This window comes from Mizuhopecten yessoensis, unplaced genomic scaffold, assembly GCF_002113885.1.
Source record: "Mizuhopecten yessoensis strain PY_sf001 unplaced genomic scaffold, ASM211388v2 scaffold8195, whole genome shotgun sequence".
Taxonomy (NCBI): domain Eukaryota; kingdom Metazoa; phylum Mollusca; class Bivalvia; order Pectinida; family Pectinidae; genus Mizuhopecten; species Mizuhopecten yessoensis.
In genome coordinates, this window is record NW_018407426.1 from 2,181,876 (window position 1) to 2,203,962 (window position 22,087).

Sequence of the window (22,087 nt, forward strand, 5' to 3'; positions counted from 1 at the left end):
CGTATATCCTGAAACTTATTATACAGGTTTTCATTGTTTTGACCTTTGTACTTCTGAGTCCCAGTGGACGAAATTTAAAAAATGCGCAAAAACAAAATTGCTTTATTTTAATAGATGTTTTCCTTACTGGGATTATTAAGTGGTTATGTGTACGTAGAAAGGTGGTTATCTCTGCTGGTGACTAGCAGTCCCGGAGCTTTCCTCGACTTTGTTGCTGTGATTTCTTCTGGCACAGTTTTCGAAAAATATCAGTTGTATAATGTATCTTTGTACATGTATTGTCATAGAGAGTTTCATAAATATCTTTTCAGTCATCTTGCTGTCTTTCTACCTACGTTTAAGAACATTTTAGACAGAGATCATCATCCTTCTGACCTGTAGCACAACGACCGAATGGTACTATTGCACAGGTGTAATCTGTTTTGGTTTCTGCACGGCTAATTTGGTTTTTACTTCGTATTGTATTTACGTAACAAGGTACTGTGTATAAATCTGCTCAGTCCCCGAGGCAGGAATACCTGTGTAAGAATAGATTTTCTGCTGTAGCCAATAGCTCCATTTGTTACGTCATAAAGAATGCCTTTTTTTTCGAGAAGCCTTTTTTTCCCATTTTGTAGTATTTCTGCATATGTTTCGTAGCATATTAGACATTGTTCTGGCCTTAAGCACTACTGCGGAGTCCTAGATGCACAAATTGAACATATGGTGTTTATTTTGTGTTGGATTTACTCCTAGACGTACCCATTTGTTATATAAACTGTATTTATTTACAAAAAATATGAAACCGATTATTTCAACTTAAAGTAATCACTCTTGTTGGCCCAAGCTCATTTATTTTGTATTTTTAGTATGTTGTTAGGTATGTGAACACTGACTGGAGACAGTAAAGCTTAAAGACATGCACTAGTATACGTAACTATGCCAAGGTGCTTACCATATACCTTTGAACATATGTCAGGCGATAGTCCATCTGTGACAACCTTTCTGCAAATTAAAAGGTTAGTAAAATACACTCCAATGGCAACGTTTTAGCCCTAAACTAGCCCTACCTCATTTCTGTCAAACACAATACCAATAATGATATACAACATTTGATATATCGCCCTGTCTAGCTAGAATAAGCCACTCTAAAGCGCTTTACGGTAAATAGATTTACAATTTATACAATTAATACAATTAGCATATACACTAATAAATACAAGTTTGAGTAATTCGCAGGAGCTGCCTTATCAGGCCCTAACTACTAGTCCTATGCCACTTGGCTAATATCTCCCTATGTGTGTATGCCTGCGTGTCTGCTGGAGATGTATTGTTTTCTGTTTGTAGAGGGACCGTGCTTCCAACGGCATCATTTATAGTGCCACCTCACTTGAATGCTACAGCACAGATACCGCAACATCCACACAGAACATTTTATATTCCATCTGGGTTGTTGGAGGGTTAACGTTATATATTGTTTCATTAGCTTAAAGTGTTTGCACTGTCAGCCAGACACTTTTGTCTAACAGGTCAACTTGTGTATTGATTACTTTAAGGTACATGTACATGCAGTGTTTTTTAAGGTTAACTTGGGGCCCTACATGTATAAAGGCCCTTTCCCCTATATAATGTTTGCTGTTTTTCCCCCCAAAACAATGTATGAGTTCCCATATTTACATTATAGTATTATATGCTAGGTATTGAACGTTTTTGGTTAATTTGTTATTTTTTGTGATCTGTTATTTAATGAAAATAACATCACTATATGTAAATAAACTAGCAGTAATATTATTTTTTTCAATTTCTTCTGTCGTTAACTCTGTTTTGACAGATAAACGTCTCTGAAAATTATATTTTTTTCTGGTTTCGTTCAGAAAAGTTGTCCACAGATCTAAACCCAGGTCCTGAGAATTTGATACAGCTATATTTGTTAAGTTTTTAAGCGTAATTTTACACGTTTAATGGGTTTCGATCAAATTCCGGTAAAGAAAGCCACCCCAAAGACCATTATTAGGGTAACATTTTAAGCGAAAATTGATCTAAACTCCGACAACATGTAAAAGTACTCTAAACATCTCAATTTAGGACCAACGATAGCTGAAACAAATGTTTATGTCCCTGTAATCTAGAACACGCACATTTGGTACTGAACCCTAAAATAATATCATATCAAAAACGTTAAGTCAAATGAAAGTGGAAACCAGATTGCCTTTTAAGCAAATACTTATTCTTTCAGTATGAAATAGATTCCTTTGAACCCATTTTAGTTCTTTTCAATATCTGTTATCATCGACAATATTCATACAATGTGACACGCGAAACCAAAATTCTCTCTCTCGGCTCAATATAAATCTCCCGATCTCAGCTACGGCTAAATCTAGACGATTGGTCTCCCCTGTACATTACACCAAGATTTTCTGCGATAAATTAAGAGTTTCCCCCCTTTTTACTAGTAAAACGTTTACCCCATGGTTACATGTTTCATGAAGTGTAATTAATTTTTGGCTCGCTGTATCTTAAACGAAATTTCATAGGTGCCGTCACAAGTGCCGCTTCCTTTCACCTTCTAGACATTAGGTGATGTACTCTGCTGGTTGATTTCTTAGTCCCCCGAGCGCGGGCTGTCATAACTTTGATAGTTACATTGATCTATTTTGGGTAGTGGTACTGATCATTTATAATACTTACCAATTATTAATTTAAATTTAATCAGTGGTCCTCTAATTTCTGAAAATTATTTAATGAAGGGGATGTACGCATCTCCTCCATGTAGCTGAAATTTATTGTCTGTTGTAGCCTTAAGTTATTATAATGTAACGTCATAAAAGGTATAATTTGAACACTCTATATTTCTTTTGCTGAATATTCATTTCTACGTATGTTTCTGAACATTTTAGACAAATAATTCTATTCTTTTGACCCTTACTATCACTGATGAGTCCTAATTTGACAAAATGGCCATATGGGCAGTAAAAAAAGTGCCCGACTCTGCTGTGAACAATCTGTTATCCCAAGTTTTTCTGTAACCTTGCAACTGAAGGTTTATACTGAGCTACTAGAAACCATAATGAGGGATTAAATCACCTTACGTTGCTAAACTTTATTTCTACGTATATCCCAGAACTTATTACACAGGTTTTCATTGTTTTGACCTTTGTTCGTCTGAGTCCAAGTGGACGAAATTGAAAAAAGCGCTCATAAACAAAATTATTTATCTCTGCTGGTGACTAGCAGTCCCCGAGCTTTCCTCGACTTTGTTGCTGTGATTTCTTCTGGCACAGTTTTCGAGAAATATCAGTTTTAGAATATATCTTTGTACATGTATTGTCATAGAGAGTTTCATAAATATCTTTTCAGTCATCTTGCTGTCTTTCTACCTACGTTTACGATATTTTAGACAGAGATCACCATCCTTCTGACCTGTAGCACAACGTATGAGTCCTGTATTTCTGCACGGCTAAGTTGTTTTTTACTTCGTATTATATTTACGTAACAAGGTACTGTGTATAAATCTGCTGGTGCACTATCAGTCCCCGAGACAGGAATACCTGTGTAAGAATAGATTTTCTGCTGTAGCCAAAAGCTACATTTGTTACGTCATAAATAATGGTGTTTTTTTCGAGAAACCTTTTTTCCATTTTGTAGTACTTCTGCGTATGTTTCGTAGCATATTTCATTGTTCTGGCCTTAAGCACTACTGCGGAGTCCTAGATGCACAAATTGAACACATGATGTACTATAATATTTATTTTATGTTGATTTTACTGCATAGACATTCACATTTGTTATATAAACTGTATATATTTTACAAAAAATATGAAACCGATTATTTCAACTTAAAGTAATCACTCTTGTTGGCACAAGCTCCTTTATTTTGTGGTTTTAGTATGTTGTTAGGTATGTGAACACTGACTGGGGACAGTAAAGCTTTAAGACATGCACTAGTGTGCGGGACTTTGCGAATGTGTTTACCATATACCTTTGATAATATGTCAGGCGAGAGTCCATTTGTGACAACCTTTCTGCAAATTAAAAGGTAAGTAAAATACACTTTAATGGCAACGTATTAGCCCTAAACTAACCCTACCTCATTTCTGTCAAACACAATACCAATAATGATATACAACATTTGATATATCGCCCTGTCTAGCTAGAATAAGCCACTCTAAAGCACTTTACAGTAAATAGATATACAATTTATACAATCAAAACAATTAGCATATACACTGATCAATACAAGTTTGAGTAATTCGCAGGAGCTGCCTTATCAGGCGCTAACTACTAGTCCTATGCCACTTGGCTAATATCTCCCTATGTGTGTATGCCTACGCGTGTGCTGGAGATGTATTGTGTTCTGTTTGCAGTGGGACCGTGCTTCTAACGGTATCATTAATAGTGCCAACTCACTTGAATGCACACTACCGATACCGCAACATCCACCCCATACCATTTTATACTCCATCTTTGTTGTTGGAGGGTTAACGTTATTTTTTGTTTCCTTAGCTTAAAAAGTGTGCACTGTCAGCCAGACACCTGTGTCTAGCAGATCAACTTTGTGTATTGATTATTTTAAGGTACATGTTCAAATTTAATCTTAACTCCGACATCATGTAAAAGTACTCTCAACACCTCAACTTAGGTCCAACTATAGCTGAAACATGAATGTTCATGTCCCTGTTATCTAGAACACGTACATTTGGTACTAAAACCTAAAATGATATCATATTAAAAACGTAAAGTCAAATGAAAGTGGAAACCGGATTGCCTTTTAAAGCAAATACTTTTTCTTTAAGTATGAAATAGATTCCTTTGAACCCATTTTAGTTCTTCATCTTCATCTTCAATATCTGTTATCATCGACAATATAGATACAATGTGACACGCGAAACCAAAATTCTCTCTCTCCGCTCAATATAAATCTCCCGATCTCAGCTACGGCTAAATCTAGACGATTGATCTCCCCTGTACATTACACCAATATTTTCTGCGATAAATTACGAGTTTCCCCCCCTTTTTACTAGTAAAACGTTTACCCCATGGTTACATGTTTCATGAAGTGTAATTAATTTTTGGCTCGCTGTATCTAAAACCAAATTTCATAGGTGCCGTCACAAGTGCCGCTTCCTTTCACCTTCTAGACATAAGGTGATGTACTCTGCTGGTTGATTTCTTAGTCCCCCGAGCTCGGGGTTGTCGTAACCTTGATAGTAACATTGATCTATTTTGGGTAGTGGTACTAATCATTTATAATACTTACCAATTATTAATTTGAATTTAATCAGTGGTCCTCTAATTTCTGAAAAATATTTAATGAAAGGGATTAACGCATCTCCTCTTCTGTTTCAGAATTAATTTAGACAATTTGGATTTCCAACTTTTTGACCCGTAGCATCACCGTCGAGTCCTAGAAGGACGAAACAGCTGTATGATGTAGTGTAATCCATTTTGCCATAATGTCAGTGGCGTAGCATTCATGTATGCTTGAATGCTTACACTGACATTTGCAATTAGATTTTTCAATAGTATGTTTTAATTCATTTCTTTCTTGGTGGTCGATATGTACCGTCCGTATCCTCAATCATCGAAAAGGAAAGAAATAAAAAGAATCTTCTTGAAAATTTTCGTCTCATAAAATAGTGTTGTTATGCTATGTCTTTACGCATTGACAAATCTCCGAGGTTTATGTTAATCAAAAACTACTTAATGAAGTACAAAATTAAATATTATTCATATAAAAAGTAAGGTTTTACTTGTTAATCATTAGACTTGAAGGGGTTCCCACAACACGGGTACTTGCTTCTAGGGCCTAGTAGATTGTCTCCCAAAGTTATCCCTCCCATACTCTCCCCCTCCTTCGGCGCTACGCGCTTCGGACTCTCGACCCCCTGCAAAAATACACTCCGAAAAATGGTTTGCAACGCCACTGACTGTGTTTACGTATATTACTTGATTTTATAGGTGCAATTACAGGGACCTGATAATTTGTTACAGCTATATTTGGACCAAAACTTCAGAGTAATCTAACACGTTTTAGGGGTTTAGTTCAACCCTCGGTAAAAATGCCACCCCAATTATGATACAGTAGATACTACTCTGAAGACTATAGTTTAGGTCCAAAGAAAGATGTAATAAATCTTAGGTTCGACTTCCTGTGGGTACAATCACCAGTATGTTACGCTTATCACTGTAAGGAAGTAAGTATTTACAATCGTCTTCATTATGTCAATCTGTAAGTGATTGTATGAGCAAGATCACGTGATTAGAGGTAACACTGAAACATTCTCAGTATGGTGACAGCCATACTAGTTGTCGAAAAGTTTTTCCAACAAAGATTAGTTCTGAGTTAAAATTTATTGTTTCCAGATTTGTATAATATCATTTCAGAAAGATAAACCGGATGCTTGTTTTGTAACGGAACAAATTCAAACATCCCATCACTCATCATTTTTTGTTCCAGATGTTTGTTGCGATGAAACAAAGACAATCTTTTCAATAGGATCAGCATATGTTATAACGTTATCAAACTTCGTCGAGGTCAATAAAGACTTTTTGTTTTGAAGCCGGATGCCGTAAGAATATTGTCTAAAATGTTTTCCCATTTGAAGACAGTTTAGACTGTAGTAAAGAATATAAATTGAACAACAATACATTTGCCAAAGAAATTTCATGAAGGTGATTTGACAAAAAAGTACCAACATACTTATTTAAGGATGTAGTCTTCTGAGGTTTCAATCACGTTCAAGTCTCGCTTTGATCTCGTATAAGGGATTTGAGTAATATTTAACAAAGTATGATCAAGTTTAATACCAAACACGCATCTGAAAAATGTGTCAAAAATGCAAATGTCTGTTGTTTGTACAACTGTTTTCAAAAGAATTTAAAGAAATGACCTATTCGGCGGCCATTTTGAAAATGTGTATTTTTGTGTATTTCTTGCGCTTCACAAAAATCCAAACTTTTGCTCTTTTATTTTACTCTAGATTGATCACTTAAACCGTCAGTGTGTCGCCATTTTAATTGTAGCAAGTTCATTTTTGCTGTACAACTTAATAATGTTCAATATAATGAAAATGATATGCTACAAAGTGGAAAATTATTCATTTTTGTTAAATAAAAATTAGATATTTAATGTAACTAAAGCACTTTTGATTTTTGACCCCGAATTAGTGGAAAATAACACAAATTATAATGGGACAAAAAAGTAGCACACGACGGGGTAGGGGTAACCTAAATTGCTTTTCTGAGTTAAAACAATAAGTTATGGAAATTTCACTTCCATAATTATAAAAGAAAATACTATTTTTGTCAATTCTGCAAACATTCATACATATGTGATACCACACTTCGAAAGATATTGTATACTTTTTTCCTGCATATGGTCAAAACAGCAAAATTCACCTTAAATCACCTTTTATGTCAAATTGGTATCTTTGACCGATCATATAGCACAAAAACGAAGACACGGATATATAATTCTTATTGCATTTTCTGCTATGCCATTAACTCCCTTTTCCAAAAATGCATATGAGAAAAAAAGTTCAATACAAGAATTGTGTGACTTCTCAGAGGTGTACATCCTTAAAGCTGACAATGCAAGTTAAAAAGCTTTCAATTAGGATTAAATTGTGCATTAGATATTTTAATTGGTCGGGTTTTTTTTACTACTATTACCACTTTTTTAGATAAATGCTTTCTTTGATGTGTTCCATTTCAATTTTATTCAACTGATCTGCTGATCTGATACAAAATGTCGGTCATAAATCATGAACGTGATATACATATATATATAGTATAGTAGTGTCACCTTGCGCACATATTGAACAAATGATAACCGGTTTGACAAGTAATGCGCTCTTTATACCCAGCGAGACCCATACTAAAATGTCGGCACTTCCTTAGAAACGATAGTCGGAAAAGATAGGGAAGATCTCAAAACCAGAAAAAAATAAACTTTTAAAAACAAATCTCAATTGGAAGCTTTTTCACTTGCACTATCGGCTTGAACAGTCCTCCTTATCAAGGATTAGAAATAACTCAAACGCATCTACTCGGAACGCTTCGGCGTTGTTTATTACTTACATTCTTACGGTTTGTGCAAGAGTCAACGAAATAGAGTAAAATAAGCAAAATAAATACTAGTACATGACAAACAAACCTTGTCTGTCCTTTATTATTGGCTATTACTATAATCTATCTCTGTTCACACACTTTTCTTAAATATATATAATTTTAGATAATTAAAGAATGTTTTCGTAGACGTTACAATAAAACCTTCTGAAAATATGGTTCAAGCACAACAGCTTATTGTGTCAGGGAATAGAAATGTCCGACAGATTGAAAGGATTTCCCATTATTTCACTATCAAGTGATAATACGCAGGCCGCTTTATGGATAATTAATAACAGATATACGTAATGCAATATTATGCCGATGAAAATCCTGACAGTAATATGTTAGACATTGCGTTATAATTGCCTACTGATAAAGGGTAAGCCGTTCACTATATGTAGCAACATATTACTCTCATACACCTAGCAATATATAGACAAACCTTTGACGTCATATGATATATCATGATGCCCAACTTATGTGAACCCTATATGCAATTACAAATGTACATAAATATTATATAATACACTTCAATTACAAAAGGTGAACAATAGGCATTTTAGTTACTGGACATAATATTTCTTTTCAAAATTATACTGAAACTTTACATACAAATATTTTTGTATAAATTCTTATTAAATAATACTTATTTGCACCGGGAAAACATATTATTTCTATGTTTGAATATTTCCATTGATTTGTTTTCGTAACGTCAGCTACAGGTATCCAAATTGAATCGCTAGCTATCGCAGACGTTCCAAAACCACACTCCTGAGCAGTTAGGCTCTACGGGTTAATCTAAAATAAAAAGAAAGAAATAGACTAACGTATACACACATTCGAGAAACTAATGAAATAGCAACAACAATATTATCGGATTTGTTTCAATAATTTCATTGCTATCCTTTTCAATATAATTCTGAAGTGTAAAGATGGTTAAAGTTAACTATACATATTTGATTTAAATAACCTATTCTTCACTTTTCCCGCGCATGAAGAAGATCATTATTTTGCCATACACGTAAAATATATAGAATTTAACGGCAAACCATTCAGGACGAGGATGGTAATCTAAAATAGTAAGTGTTTTTCAACGTAAATGTCTTCAATTTCTGTGATTTCGTAGTATGAAGCGGTACCACACTGACCTATGTTCAAAAATACATCGTTAAGTAGACACTAGTCCTTCAGTTATTTTTGAAATAGTTAAGCTGACATATGCAGTTTTTAATGATAATTCAACTTTTTTTATAATCATAACTTGACTTTTTATTGCAATATAATTATTTCGACTTAAATTATCTGAAGCCAGGAATATACCTCTACAGATTAAGAAGTCCTAAAGTTGAAACATATTTTTTCTAAGATCATATTTTTACATCAATAACACGGGTTTTCAAATAAATATACATATCTTCACAAAGTGATACTCTGATATACATACTGACCACCAGGCATAATCGGTCTGGTCAACGAAAAAGTCGTCACATTTCTAAGGCTTCCATCAACATTGGCGCCATCATTGCCGTTTGCAAAGACATTCGTCCTTGACCTTGGGTACCACCATTTTGATCTCCTTGTCCTGTCGGGTTAAAATATTTCAATAAAATAAATTTAATGCAATTACTAGAAGCAACAGTATTATCAAACAACCCTTGTCTAAAATTAAATATGGCGTTTTATCTTCTTAAGCTCAAAGGTCGTCTTTTCAAATGACCCTTTCTTGTTTTTGGATTTTGTTTGGAGTTCGACTTCCTGGCAACATTTAAGATTATACAAAGAAAGATGCCCCGGGGAGACAACACCAAATAGAAAGAATTAATAGTCATTGTATACAGGAAAGGTTTCGCCGGTAAAATCTATATTCATCCGAATTCATTTTGACCTTCACATGTATCAACTGTATATATCATGCTGTACACTTGTATTCTCTCTCATGATAAATTCGCCCTTATATTTTGCGGAGAGCGAAAAGAGCAAAAATGAAATTGCAATGAAAAAGTTACCGGCATACAGTATTATATTGATGCATTAATAATCAATGTTATCATATACAACGAGTTTCGGAGGTCATCATCAATACCAAAAATATGATTAACTGTTGCAAAGACGAAGTCCCCTACCCCAAACAATACAACAACGTACATAACGCTTTGCTTTAGTACATGAGCAAGCAAACAAAGCCAGAAAGATACTGGAAAAAATCAGAGCGCTTCTTCTTTTAAATCAGACATATGCCTGTTTCAAAAACATAACACTGATTCTTAAAACTATTTTGACACGCGTCCTCCACAATTTGGTTTATAACATTACATTTACCATACGACCTTGGCAGAGAGTTCCCGGTTGTTAGCTATGATAATGAACCAACAACACTCACCAGTTGTTGAAACATTGATGCATATTCATATAAGGTTTGCTTGGCTGGTCATAACTATTGTGGACTTCGTTCTGCTGCTTTACGTTACCATTTAAAGCATTCGGGCCACATTAGAAACATTCCTATGCGTACATTGATATGCTCGTTAGGTACACACATGAGTTCGAATATGTATCCATATATTTAATTGATTTATCAAACAACCGAATAATTACAGCTGTATTGATACTGATAAAGCCATCAGAACTTGTTTTTTAAACTACAAATGCATAATCCTTGTTGCGCACGATTAGTACGAAATCGCAACGGAATCAATCGATTGGTTTTCAATATGACATTGCAATAAGCGTTGGCATGCCCAGCAGATTTTGAATATATATAATTTTCATTCCATATTTCAAAAAATAGACAAAATGTGTGAAACTATGGTGTTATATAGTGTATTAAGTATGTCAGTCTTATTATGAAAAAAATTGTTCCACATCAGGTTAGAATAGTAAATGTACAATGCCCTATTACAAGGTGTCTGTCATAGTGTAATTTTCCTTTGTTAATTCCAACACCCTCTCAGGTATCCTTCTCTAAGCTTGTTTTCCAATCCCTTTGAACTCGTATGTGTTAACCACCCGTGTATCTATGTTGTATAATTGAATAAAACACTGTTAACATAATCAAACCAATTAATCCGGTCAATGATGTAGATCATTGTGAATATCCATTTTCCGATATTCACAGACTGTCAATATCTGTTCTTATATAGTAATATAATGCTCCATCGTATGGATTCGATGCACTTATGAAATCAGAAGTTTGATCTTTTCTTATCTGATAGCTCATCTCTTGACGCAATATACCCCCCCCCCCCCCCCCCCCGAACTATGTTTGAAGCGGTTGTTTTGAGTTCTTCAACCGTGCTCTGATATGTAAATAATTTGTTTCATAAATAGTTTGTTCATGGATGAAACCTTCATTTACGAAATTCATTGTCAATTATACAGGCCAAATTTATAGCAAAATGGTCATCTTTTTTCAAATCTAATTTTTAAATTTGATCTTCGCATCGCGACATATCCATAAATGGGAGCTATGCAAATATCTTCTTTTCATTAATTGCTATTTTCTCTATAACAGAAGAAAGAATATGACGAGTTTGCTTTTATATACACGTCTTCGTATACTTTTCGTGTAACACACAAAATCTTCCATAATCTAAACAAAACATTATTTCATATGACCCCCTACACTCATGATAACAAATTATACTGTCTAGAAAGACAGAACGGAGCTATCCTGGTTCACAACACCATCATAAATAAAACACGATGATACCTTGGTAAAGATTTGACATTTGACCGCGACCAGAGGACAGATCACACTTTTTATATATTATTGTGACAATATGTACTTAATTATTATCTTGTTTTAACCTTTATACTGACAACATTTCGTTTGACGGTTAAGAATTAAACTCCTTACGTTACTAGTAATTGTGTGTGGGTACAGCCGTCTGCTTGGTGGGGTTCTCCAGGGGGAGAGGGAATCCTTTATTTTACGTATGTTAAGAGTCAAGTAGGGTTGAAATTGTATTATAATGACTGTGTACTTAATTATTATCTTGTCGTTCCTATAGCTCTGACAGAACTAAGAAAGAAGTTCCCTACGTCACTGTGACGTCACAGTGCGTCACTGTGATGTCACCTCGTCACATGTCCTTACCCGCCATCAGCTCTGACATCAGACACCTCATTGCCCACCATCGTTTACAGCACCTCATACCCGTCCACATGTAGCCGCAAGCGAACACTTGTACTTCAGTCTCTGGACAGTCCACTCGAGAACAGCGGCAAAACAGCGACATCTTGGCATCACAGGTTTGCATCCGGAACCGGTAATGCATTTCTGCCAATCTCCGCCTGGCCTAGTATCGACATATGATGTAAATGTTAATATAAATAAAATTAAACTTTATTCATTTTAAAACCTCCGCGAAACAGGTTATGTCACCTTATATCAAACACTAGGGTGGTATTGTTTAGAATACGCACATACAAATGTAGAAAGAAAATTTGCTCTGCTTTTCTTTTTTTTCCTTAGGATGATGTGTGTTTTCTTTGCAATGATATGATGTCGTTCAAATCTCATCATAACGAGGTTAAACTGTAAGACAGCTTATTGAGTCCATGTTACCATGTTTCTTGTATTTGTGTAAACTATTCGGGTCCTATCTATATATTGTTTCATCACTTACCATCATTGCATGATATTGCCTTTGTCGTCTGGAGATTCTAGGCTTTGGTGTTTTAGTTCGCTTTTTAGATTTGACAGGGCCTGGCTGAGCTGGAGATTTCTGTCCACCACCTTGCCGGTTCGTTGGCCTCTGCGCAGGTCTGTAGGCATTCATCTGGTTTGGGGTCCTATTAATACTGAAGCTCTGTGGCTGCACCAACCGTGGTGCCATTGCTTGGCGATAGGTCGGTCTTTGGTTGTATACGTCATTGTTGTAGTATGGCACTGTAAATGAAATCAATAGTTTCTTTATCGATTCCCGTACCACTGTCAAAAATAAAACTATGCATTCCAAACTTATTTCCCGGCATGATTATAGTTTTAATAAATCATTTAGAAAAGAAGAGTATATTTAAGGGACTTTTAGGAAAAACATATTTGTCATGTAATTGTAAAAGTTGTAATAAATTGCAATCTCTTGTTCAAATGAATTGGCAATACATATCTTTAAAGTAAAGTTAGTTCATTAAATGTTTTACAACACCCGCAAAAGATCGTAATATAGTGTATACAATGCTATAACCTGTATCCTTTTCTCTTCCTTAATATTTCGAACAATAAAATGTTTGAAAGAATGTTAAGGTAATTGTATGATTGGAACATGTTCCCTATCAGCTTTTGTATATTGCCTATGGAAATTTGTGTAATGTGTCTGATCTACATTCTCACTCAGTAATTTGAATCAATCTAATATTAATGAGATTATACAGAATTACCCGGTATCGGAATATATTGATTTATTAATTTGTATTTATTATCAATTTCTAGGATGGCGTTACTTTGCTATTGTTAGTCCTGTACGATAATGAATGTCTTTCACAGCAAGGTGGCCAATTCGATTAATCGATCGGACGTGAACAGGTTTCGGGTCAGTTGCCCGACCTCGTGGGTTTCCTCCAGGTACTCCAGTTTCCTCTCATATTAAGACACCCGTACGCTATTATGGTAGCAGTATACAGTAGAGGGTTGTGGCCATGGGTGATATTTTTGTTAAATGGCAACCCCTGTATAATGATATGTAAAAAAAATATAAAAATAAAACTGTACTAAAATTGGTATAAGCATGATGAAGTGGGCTATGTGATCATGAGCTTCATATTTGTAAAAAGAGAATAAAAAATTGGCCATAATCCGAAAGGGTGCTAGCTTTACAGGAGGTAACATTTTGACAACAGCACACGACGCAAAATTGCAAAAAATCAAGTTTTACAAATTTACTGGGACCCAGATAATTCTGCAACCAGGTAGGTAATTTTTAATTTCAGACAGAACTTCAATAGCAGGAAATAAAGTTTAGAGATACATTAATGTCTTGAGAATTGTAATAAATAAAAAATGAATTGTATGCCTCTGCTTATATATTTGTTTGTTTGTGTACAATGTGTGTGTGTATATACATACGCTTAAATGCCCTGGTTATCATTGCCTAGCAATTATACACTTAAAATATGTGTGAAACACTCCAGTGTGTATTTAGAAACACTGCAGAGCAAATTGCTCCAAAATATATCTGGTTGATGATTCATCAGGGCTATGACAGAAACGAATCGCATGGACACGACAGACATTAAGCTTCCGCATAAACCATACATTTGCAATCTGTACTTTATCGCGATAATGAAATTTCGCGATTTGAGGCATACATTATTAAAATGATTTTAATTTTCTTCACTGAGCAGTGTAATAGTCAGACTATTTCACAGACCCATTAGTTCCACAGTTCTGAAAAATCGCGAAATTGTCATCGCAGCGAAAGTTTATTTATAAAACCTTTTGTTGTTTAAAGCAATGTGAAGTGTCGATTTCCCAATATCTTCGTTTGTCATTCGAAACGTCGTTTTGCAAAATGGAAAAATGCCACATCCTATGTCTTACCTAATCTTCTGACACCTTCTTGATTTGAAATGTGATATGGAGAAACGAAATTTAAATGAACCTTTTTAAATACGTTTTACGTGACGTAAGCTTGACATGTCAGTTTTCTGACAATATTTGTTTATTTCACTGATTTTCATTAAGAAATACGTGTTTTCTTTTTTAATTATTTTAGTACAGTCTCGTAGGCTTAGAACACCTGGCTTGTTATTTTTCACACAGTGCGGACAATAAATTACGATTACGAGTTGGCTACTTCACAATGCAAACAAGCATAGCAGACACTTATATGGGGGATTATTAATTATCTTGAAGCACTTAAGTCGAATGTTGTTATCCAGGGTCACCTCTGATCAAGAGGTGTCCCCAGGCAAGTTGTCCTCTAAGGAATATGTGTTGGCCAGGAATCACATTGACAGCAAAGAAGGAAAGTTCCCTTATTTTAAGCAAGTTCAAATTAGTGTGTATTTAAAAAGTCAAGCTCAAAAAAAGGAAAAAAGAAAAGAAAAAATATACAGTAAACGTTGTGACATCGGAGCTGCAATGTTGATCCCTCAACACCCTTAATCCTAATATACGTGCTGTAGTTAAAATACTAAAGTTATATTAAGAAATGCCAACACAAACACTAAGCCAAATTTTTTAACTGGCAACGCCAATATCAACACCAACGCTAACGCCAACGCTGGGAGGACTTCATAAGCTCCACCACCTTCTAGCGGGAGAACCATATAAAGTTTGCATGTATATCCTTCTAACCAGCGCACAATGATGTTTTGCAATAAATTAAAATTATACTTGTGTTTTACAGTAAACTGATTAATTGGAAAGTAACATTTAGAGTAAAATCTTTCTGACTTGATTGTGGTATTTTATTCAAGTGACTTGCACAATTAACTCACTCACCCCAGAAATTTCATAATGAACTATTCCAACTTTTGAATTGGAAGAGTTCAAATGTGTCTCTAGGTGTGAATGAGTTAACGTCGTCTATGCGCCGTTGACGAACACTTTTTACTATTTAGAATTATGTCTTATGTCTACTCACAATCGAGTCAAAACCGCGTCAGACAATTATTGAAAAATCATGATCACATGGTGTGTATATTTGTTTTTATTCCATGAAATCGAACGCAGAGATACCTTGCAACGTCTGTACTGCGTGTGGAATGCATCAGACAGGCTATGAAAACAAACTTACCAGAACTTTGACCTTTACCTGACATATTTTCACCTGAAATTCATCGTGCAGATAACACAAATATAGCAAGTTTCCAAATTAAATCCTTAATATTTATTAAAACGTGTCTTATTTAGGCCTCCGGAAACATGGCAGATAGGGCTATTCATCAAATGCGACATATTCTTTGACCTCACGAGCACAACATGCTGAATGCTGTTCCTAGTTGGACAGTTATTCATTTCTGATTGTCCATTTCAGACGTGTATTTCGTACAAAAGGTACATTGTTTCCTTCGCCTGCTTATGACGTCACATTGCTTGCGGTATTTGAATTTGCACTGTTTGAGTCGTCGTTTCTATAGTAGTTATTGTTTGTCTAGACTAGGAAATCGCGGGATATTTTGCTGCTTGGCAACGAGTTCGTCTGGGCGCACGAGCTGCTCCCATCAAAATATCAAAAAAGCAAAAAATTAAAATAAACTACAATTAAAATAAAAATTCATTTTAACATTGATGAAGATACTACCCTAGCAGAAAACTAAAAATTATTGATTTTGTTATATTTACTTCACGTCAGTTCATCTATGTAACATATTCATTGTATGGTTAATAATACCTCCCTATGGGGATCAGAAAGACTCATTTTCCTCCCCTCCATGATTTTTTGAGTCTATATATTCTACTATAGGGACGAGTTACTAATTAAACTACTCAGTTCCCTTGTTTTGCAATAGGTAAAACAAATATATCGTTCTTGAAAGTTTATATCTTGGAAAACAGTTTGACATTGGCCCTAATTCCGTACGAAGAGAAAAGTCATGACCTTCTAAACTAGGTTATTTAATACAGACCTGTATCTATTGTGGACATAGCCCTAATTAGAAAGATAGCCCAAGCCATAATATTAACCCTTAATACAATTTTCAAAATATCAAACAGGTGAACCTCTCGGACAACTGATGTTCGGGTATGAAATACATTCCTGCTCAGTTAACCCCTGAAGAATCGGATGTGATTTTTTCCTTTTCTTCTGGTCAAGGGACATTGATAAAATCAAGAAGGGACCTTCTGTATCCCACTGCATGTGTATCCTTGGGATCATTTCGTTTCCTATCTTTCCTGTCATCTTTTGTTCTGTCTACGTCTCCCTAGACATGCGTTCGTATTGACCATGATTGGTGCCAGGACATTAAAACCCAAAACTAACAAACAAACGAATCCTGGGCAGTTATGCTTGAAATGTTTTGTTCCTTGATTTGATTAGAATATGCATTTCATGAATACCAGTTATATTTCAGCTCATTGAATTAATGAACTTAATCTTTTCCAAACACTTAACGTTAAAACAAGAGTTCTCTCATACTCATTCAAATGTAACTGATAAACTGGAATGATAGTACAATATTCCGTCTTTGCGTATTGCAGAATTATCTTCTCTTGGGAGCAGGTATTGATTGTTACGTCATTGGCTTTTGGGAGAAAATGACGTCGTTTTCTCAAAAATGTATGACGTTACTCTCACAACCAAGTGACATAACAATCAATACCTGCTCCCAAGAGAAGATAACTCTGCAATACGCAAAGACAGAATACATATACACACATTGTTTTCATATTGCCGGCCGTTACCAATTTATGACGCCATTGACGAGCAAAAATTGAAATTTCCTTTTCGTCAATCGTCAAAAATGATAGACCTATGTATGTGGGATAGATAGATAAATGTGCCCTTGTCTAATAAAAAAGGCAACTCATGCGCGACGTTATCGTTAAAACGTCCCACGTTACGAATACCAAACAACATCACTTTATAATAATGAAATAATAATAATAATAATATTTTGAGGTTCTTATATACCGCTTTATCACAACCTAGTTCGTAGGTCGTTTCAAAGCCGTTCACAAATTATTATCAACTTCCATGGGAGCATACAGCCGGTGCTGCCATTTCGGCGCTCATAGCTAGCATTCAACCATTCCAGCACTACCCAACCACGTCCTCATTTACAGCTGAGTAGACTGGAACAAGCGGAGTAAAGTGTCTGTTCACAGTGCCGTGACGAAACTCGAACCCGTAACTCTTCAGTCACAAGCCCGGCCTCTTATCACTAGATCACCGTGCCTCCTATCCAGCGATACTTCAAATGATGGCGCCGTGCTTTTGGTTAATGATTACAACATTGGAATTTTATGGTACGAAAGTGTAAGAAATGAAATTTAAACGGAACAATGTTGACCCTTGGATAAGCATTCTTTAAGGTTTAGCACTCGTCAAAGACTTTTTTCTAAACCTTAAAATCTCATCTTTGCTTTTAAAAAAAAATGTTAACATTACGCATGAGTTATGAATTTGATCAAACTTGCATTCGTAGATGTAGGAAAAATAACTATATATAGAAAGCCAAAACTGCAGTGATCTATAAGGTGCTCCTTGTTGATATTCTCTTTTTTTGGTATTTGAACCCATTGTTTACACGTTTTCTAAGATCAATACGAAAACAACGTAGACTTTGAAATATATCAGCAATTTCATAATTTGAGCCTACATAGGCGGGGTCAGTTGTTTTTTCTGTGACCATTGCTCTATATTTATCACGGTGAAATGGAAACCATACAAGCTACCCACATACATCCACGAATCATTTGTATACACCTATGCAAAGTAGCATCCAGGATACTTTATTCATTGCTCACAGGAGTTAAAGGGAAACACTATTTATTTGAAAACAATGTAACGCATTCATTTAAAATGAAACTTATCATGCAGAAATTTGTGTAACAAATAACATATGTATTTTACTCTCCTGAATTGCAGTAAAATGAATCGTTAAAGTCTTACAAATACAAACGTGCATTAGTGTTATCCGACTGAGACCGTGTGCATGTCAGTTAAAAGTCAGTAGTAAAGTCTTGTTTTAATGTAACATTAATATTAAATGGGATAAAAACAAAGAGCGTCATGCATCGGCCATGAGGTCCCTTATGATTGAAAGCGTTTGCGCTCCAGTGTGCTTGGCCGGAACGACTTGTGTCTGACCTAAAATGGTGTGTCAGATAATATTTTCATCATCTGGCAGCCCTTGCTAACTATCCATATATTATAATACTGCTATACTATACTTTGTTTATTTGAAATAAATGTTTAACAGCTTGAAAGAAACAATACAAAATATGTTCTGAAACCATCATGGATGCGCCCTATGCTAAGAAAACGTTAATTTATTGTCGTTAAGGTCTTGATGTGTTATTGTATTCCTAGCTGATACAGCGCACGTGTTATATTGCTGTGCCACTCTAAAACGTGTCCGAAATATCAATAACTTCTTGATAGGTGTTTATTGGCGTTAAATACACTCCGTAGCTAAGGTTTTCTACAGCATATTGTTTCAACCTATACTGGAGGGATTTATGGTCAACATAATGACCTGATTTTAAACGCATACGTCTGCCCGGATCAGGAACTATTTAATTTTGACTGCTTCTGTAGGTTCGATATCTCTTTAGTTGTATTTTACTTTAACTGCAAGATGCACATATCAATTTGTTTGTTGGTATTATATTAGGTATTCTATAATAATTAAATATAGTCGTCTTTTCTATTGTTTATGATCAAGTACAATCATTTATTTTTATTTTATATTCGTGTTTTTGATTGATATAAATTAATTTTGACAAAATACGGAAATGCAATATAAACACTCGACGTTTAATTTGACATAAATGTAATTTTCCTTTAAGCAATGGAAGTTAAGTAGGTATTGTGGAAGTTTCACCATGTATTCTGTTGTAATTGTTCAATGATTTTAGTTGCTTTGCCTTTATACTAAGCTTTTACGAATATTGGTCTCAAGTCGAAAATATCAATACTTTCATTTTAATTCATCTATTGTATACGATTTAAAGGGATTGCAAATGTTCTGCTCTGTAGGGTGTGTAGCTCGACAAATATCTTTCAATTATTGAAGAATCACATTTCACTGGGATCTGCAATCTTTCTCACTCGGAACCAAAACGTTTGACAATTTCCACATTGATGTAATTTTAAAGAAAAGCGACTAAAACAATAAGTATTTAGGCCACTTATGATTGACGTTACCGACTCTAAATTTATTCTGTAAACAAAGACTGACCAGTCGCAAATACGTATGCCCAACCTACCTCGAGCCTGGTTGTTTGGATACATCTGAAAGCCTGCCGTGGACGCGAGGACTACCCATGTTAAAGTCACTTGCTGCACCACCTTTAGCCACATGTCCGTACTTCCTGGAATGAACGTCTACCTGTCTTGGGGCCCTTTAAACTCACACAAACTGGCGGACATAAAGAAGATGGCTGCTGTATCTGTCTGGGCTAATGATGACACAGATACTGGCCATAACTAAGTGGTGTACATCTGTGGTGGACAGATAGATTAATGCCAAAGTGTGTTTGTCGTGTCAGCTGCATTCTAAATATACATTCTGATAATTAATAAAGGGAAGATTACAGTTTTTGTTTTTAAAATCTTAATAAAATTTAAAAAGAAGCAACTATATTGCCTAATTTGAAATGTATTGGGTTGCTATTAATAATGATATTAATAAATACAACCTTCGTTTCTGTAAAGGCAGCTAAGGGTATTGTGATTTAAAATGTATCATTATTTTGTCAACAGTGACACATTGATACGGTCCTTAATATAATAGTTTATGTTACCTGCATTTGACCTAGGTTTATATCGCATGGTGGTGTTCTGGTTAGGTACTAGTGGGGTTGTTCTGGTTAGGTACTGGTGGGGGTGTTCTGGTTAGGTACTGGTAGTGGTGTTCTGTTCAGGTACTGGTGGTGGGGTTCTGGTCAGGTACTGGTAGTGGTGTTCTGGTCAGGTACTGGGAGTGATTTTCTGGTTAGGTACCGGTAGTGGTGTTGTGGTCGGGTACTGGTAGTGGTGTTCTGGTCAGGTAATGGTGATGGTGTTCTGGTTAGGTACTGGTAGTGGTGTTCTGTTCAGGTACTGGTGGTGGTGTTCTGGTCAGGTACTGGTAGTGATTTTCTGGTTAGGTACCGGTAGTGGTGTTCTGGCCAGGTCCTGGTAGTGGTGTTCTGGTCAGGTAATGGTGATGGTGTTCTGCTTAGGTACTGGTAGTGGTGTTCTGGTCAGGTACTTTTTGGGTTGTTCTGGTTAGGTACTGGTAGTGGTGTTCTGTTCAGGTACTGGTGGTGGTGTTCTGGTCAGGTACTGGTAGTGATTTTCTGGTTAGGTACCGGTAGTGGTGTTGTGGTCGGGTACTGGTAGTGGTGTTCTGGTCAGGTAATGGTGATGGTGTTCTGCTTAGGTACTGGTAGTGGTGTTCTGGTCAGGTACTTGTGGTGTTGTTTTGGTCAGGTACTGGTAGTGATGTTCTGGTTAGGTACTGGTACTGGTGTTCTGGTTAGGTACTGGTAGTGGTGTTCTGGTTTGGTCCTCGTGGGGTTTTTCTGGTAAGGTACTGGTAGTGATGTTCTGGTCAGGTACTTGTGGGGTTGTTTTGGTTAGGTACTGGTAGTGATGTTCTGGTTAGGTACTGGTACTGGTGTTCTGGTTAGGTACTGGTAGTGGTGTTCTGGTCAGGTTATATCGCATGGTGGTGTTCTGGTTAGGTACTAGTGGGCTTGTTCTGGTTAGGTACTGGTGGGGTTGTTCTGGTCAGGTACTGGTAGTGGTGTTCTGGTTAGGGACTTGTGGTGGTGTGCTGGTTAGGTTCTAGTGGGGTTGTTCTGGTCAGGTACTTGTAGTGGTGTTCTGGTTAGGTACTGGTAGTGGTGTTCTGTTCAGGTACTGGTGGTGGGGTTCTGGTCAGGTACTGGTAGTGGTGTTCTGGTTAGGTTCTGGTACTGGTGTTCTGGTTAGGTACTGGTAGTGGTGTTCTGGTCAGGTACTGGTAGTGATTTTCTGGTTAGGTACCGGTAGTGGTGTTCTGGTCAGGTACTGGTAGTGGTGTTCTAGTAAGGTACTGGAATTGGTGTTCTGGTTAGGTACTGGTAGTGCTGTTCTGGTTAGGTACTTGTGGGGTTGTTCTGGTCAGGTACTTGTAGTGGTGTTCTGGTCAGGTACTGGTGGTGGTGTTCTGGTTAGGTACTGGTAGGGGTGTTCTGGTTAGGTACTGGTAGTGATTTTCTGGTTAGGTACCGGTAGTGGTGTTCTGTTCAGGTACTTGTGGGGTTGTTCTGGTTAGGTACTGGTAGTGGTGTTCTGTTCAGGTACTTGTGGGGTTGTTCTGGTTAGGTACTTGTAGGGTTGTTCTGGTTAGGTAGTGG

General features: G+C 36.1%; 1 protein-coding gene across 2 annotated transcripts; it reads right to left on the bottom strand.

Annotated features, from left to right (window-relative positions):
- Nucleotides 1-7,939: 7,939 nt before the first annotated feature.
- On the bottom strand, nt 7,940-20,203 carry LOC110455318. 2 transcript variants are annotated; one of them, XM_021505394.1, is made up of 5 exons: nt 19,970-20,203; nt 12,717-12,979; nt 12,185-12,386; nt 9,537-9,670; nt 7,940-8,886 (listed from the first exon to the last, which is right to left on the bottom strand). In XM_021505394.1, the coding sequence occupies exons 1-4, from the start codon at nt 20,061-20,063 to the stop codon at nt 9,573-9,575; spliced, it is 657 nt and encodes a 218-aa protein (XP_021361069.1). In that variant the 5' UTR covers nt 20,064-20,203; the 3' UTR covers nt 7,940-8,886; nt 9,537-9,572. The 2 variants fall into 2 exon arrangements, with proteins under 2 accessions (XP_021361069.1, XP_021361068.1); XM_021505393.1 differs by having other exon boundaries at nt 9,533-9,670.
- Nucleotides 20,204-22,087: the final 1,884 nt, after the last annotated feature.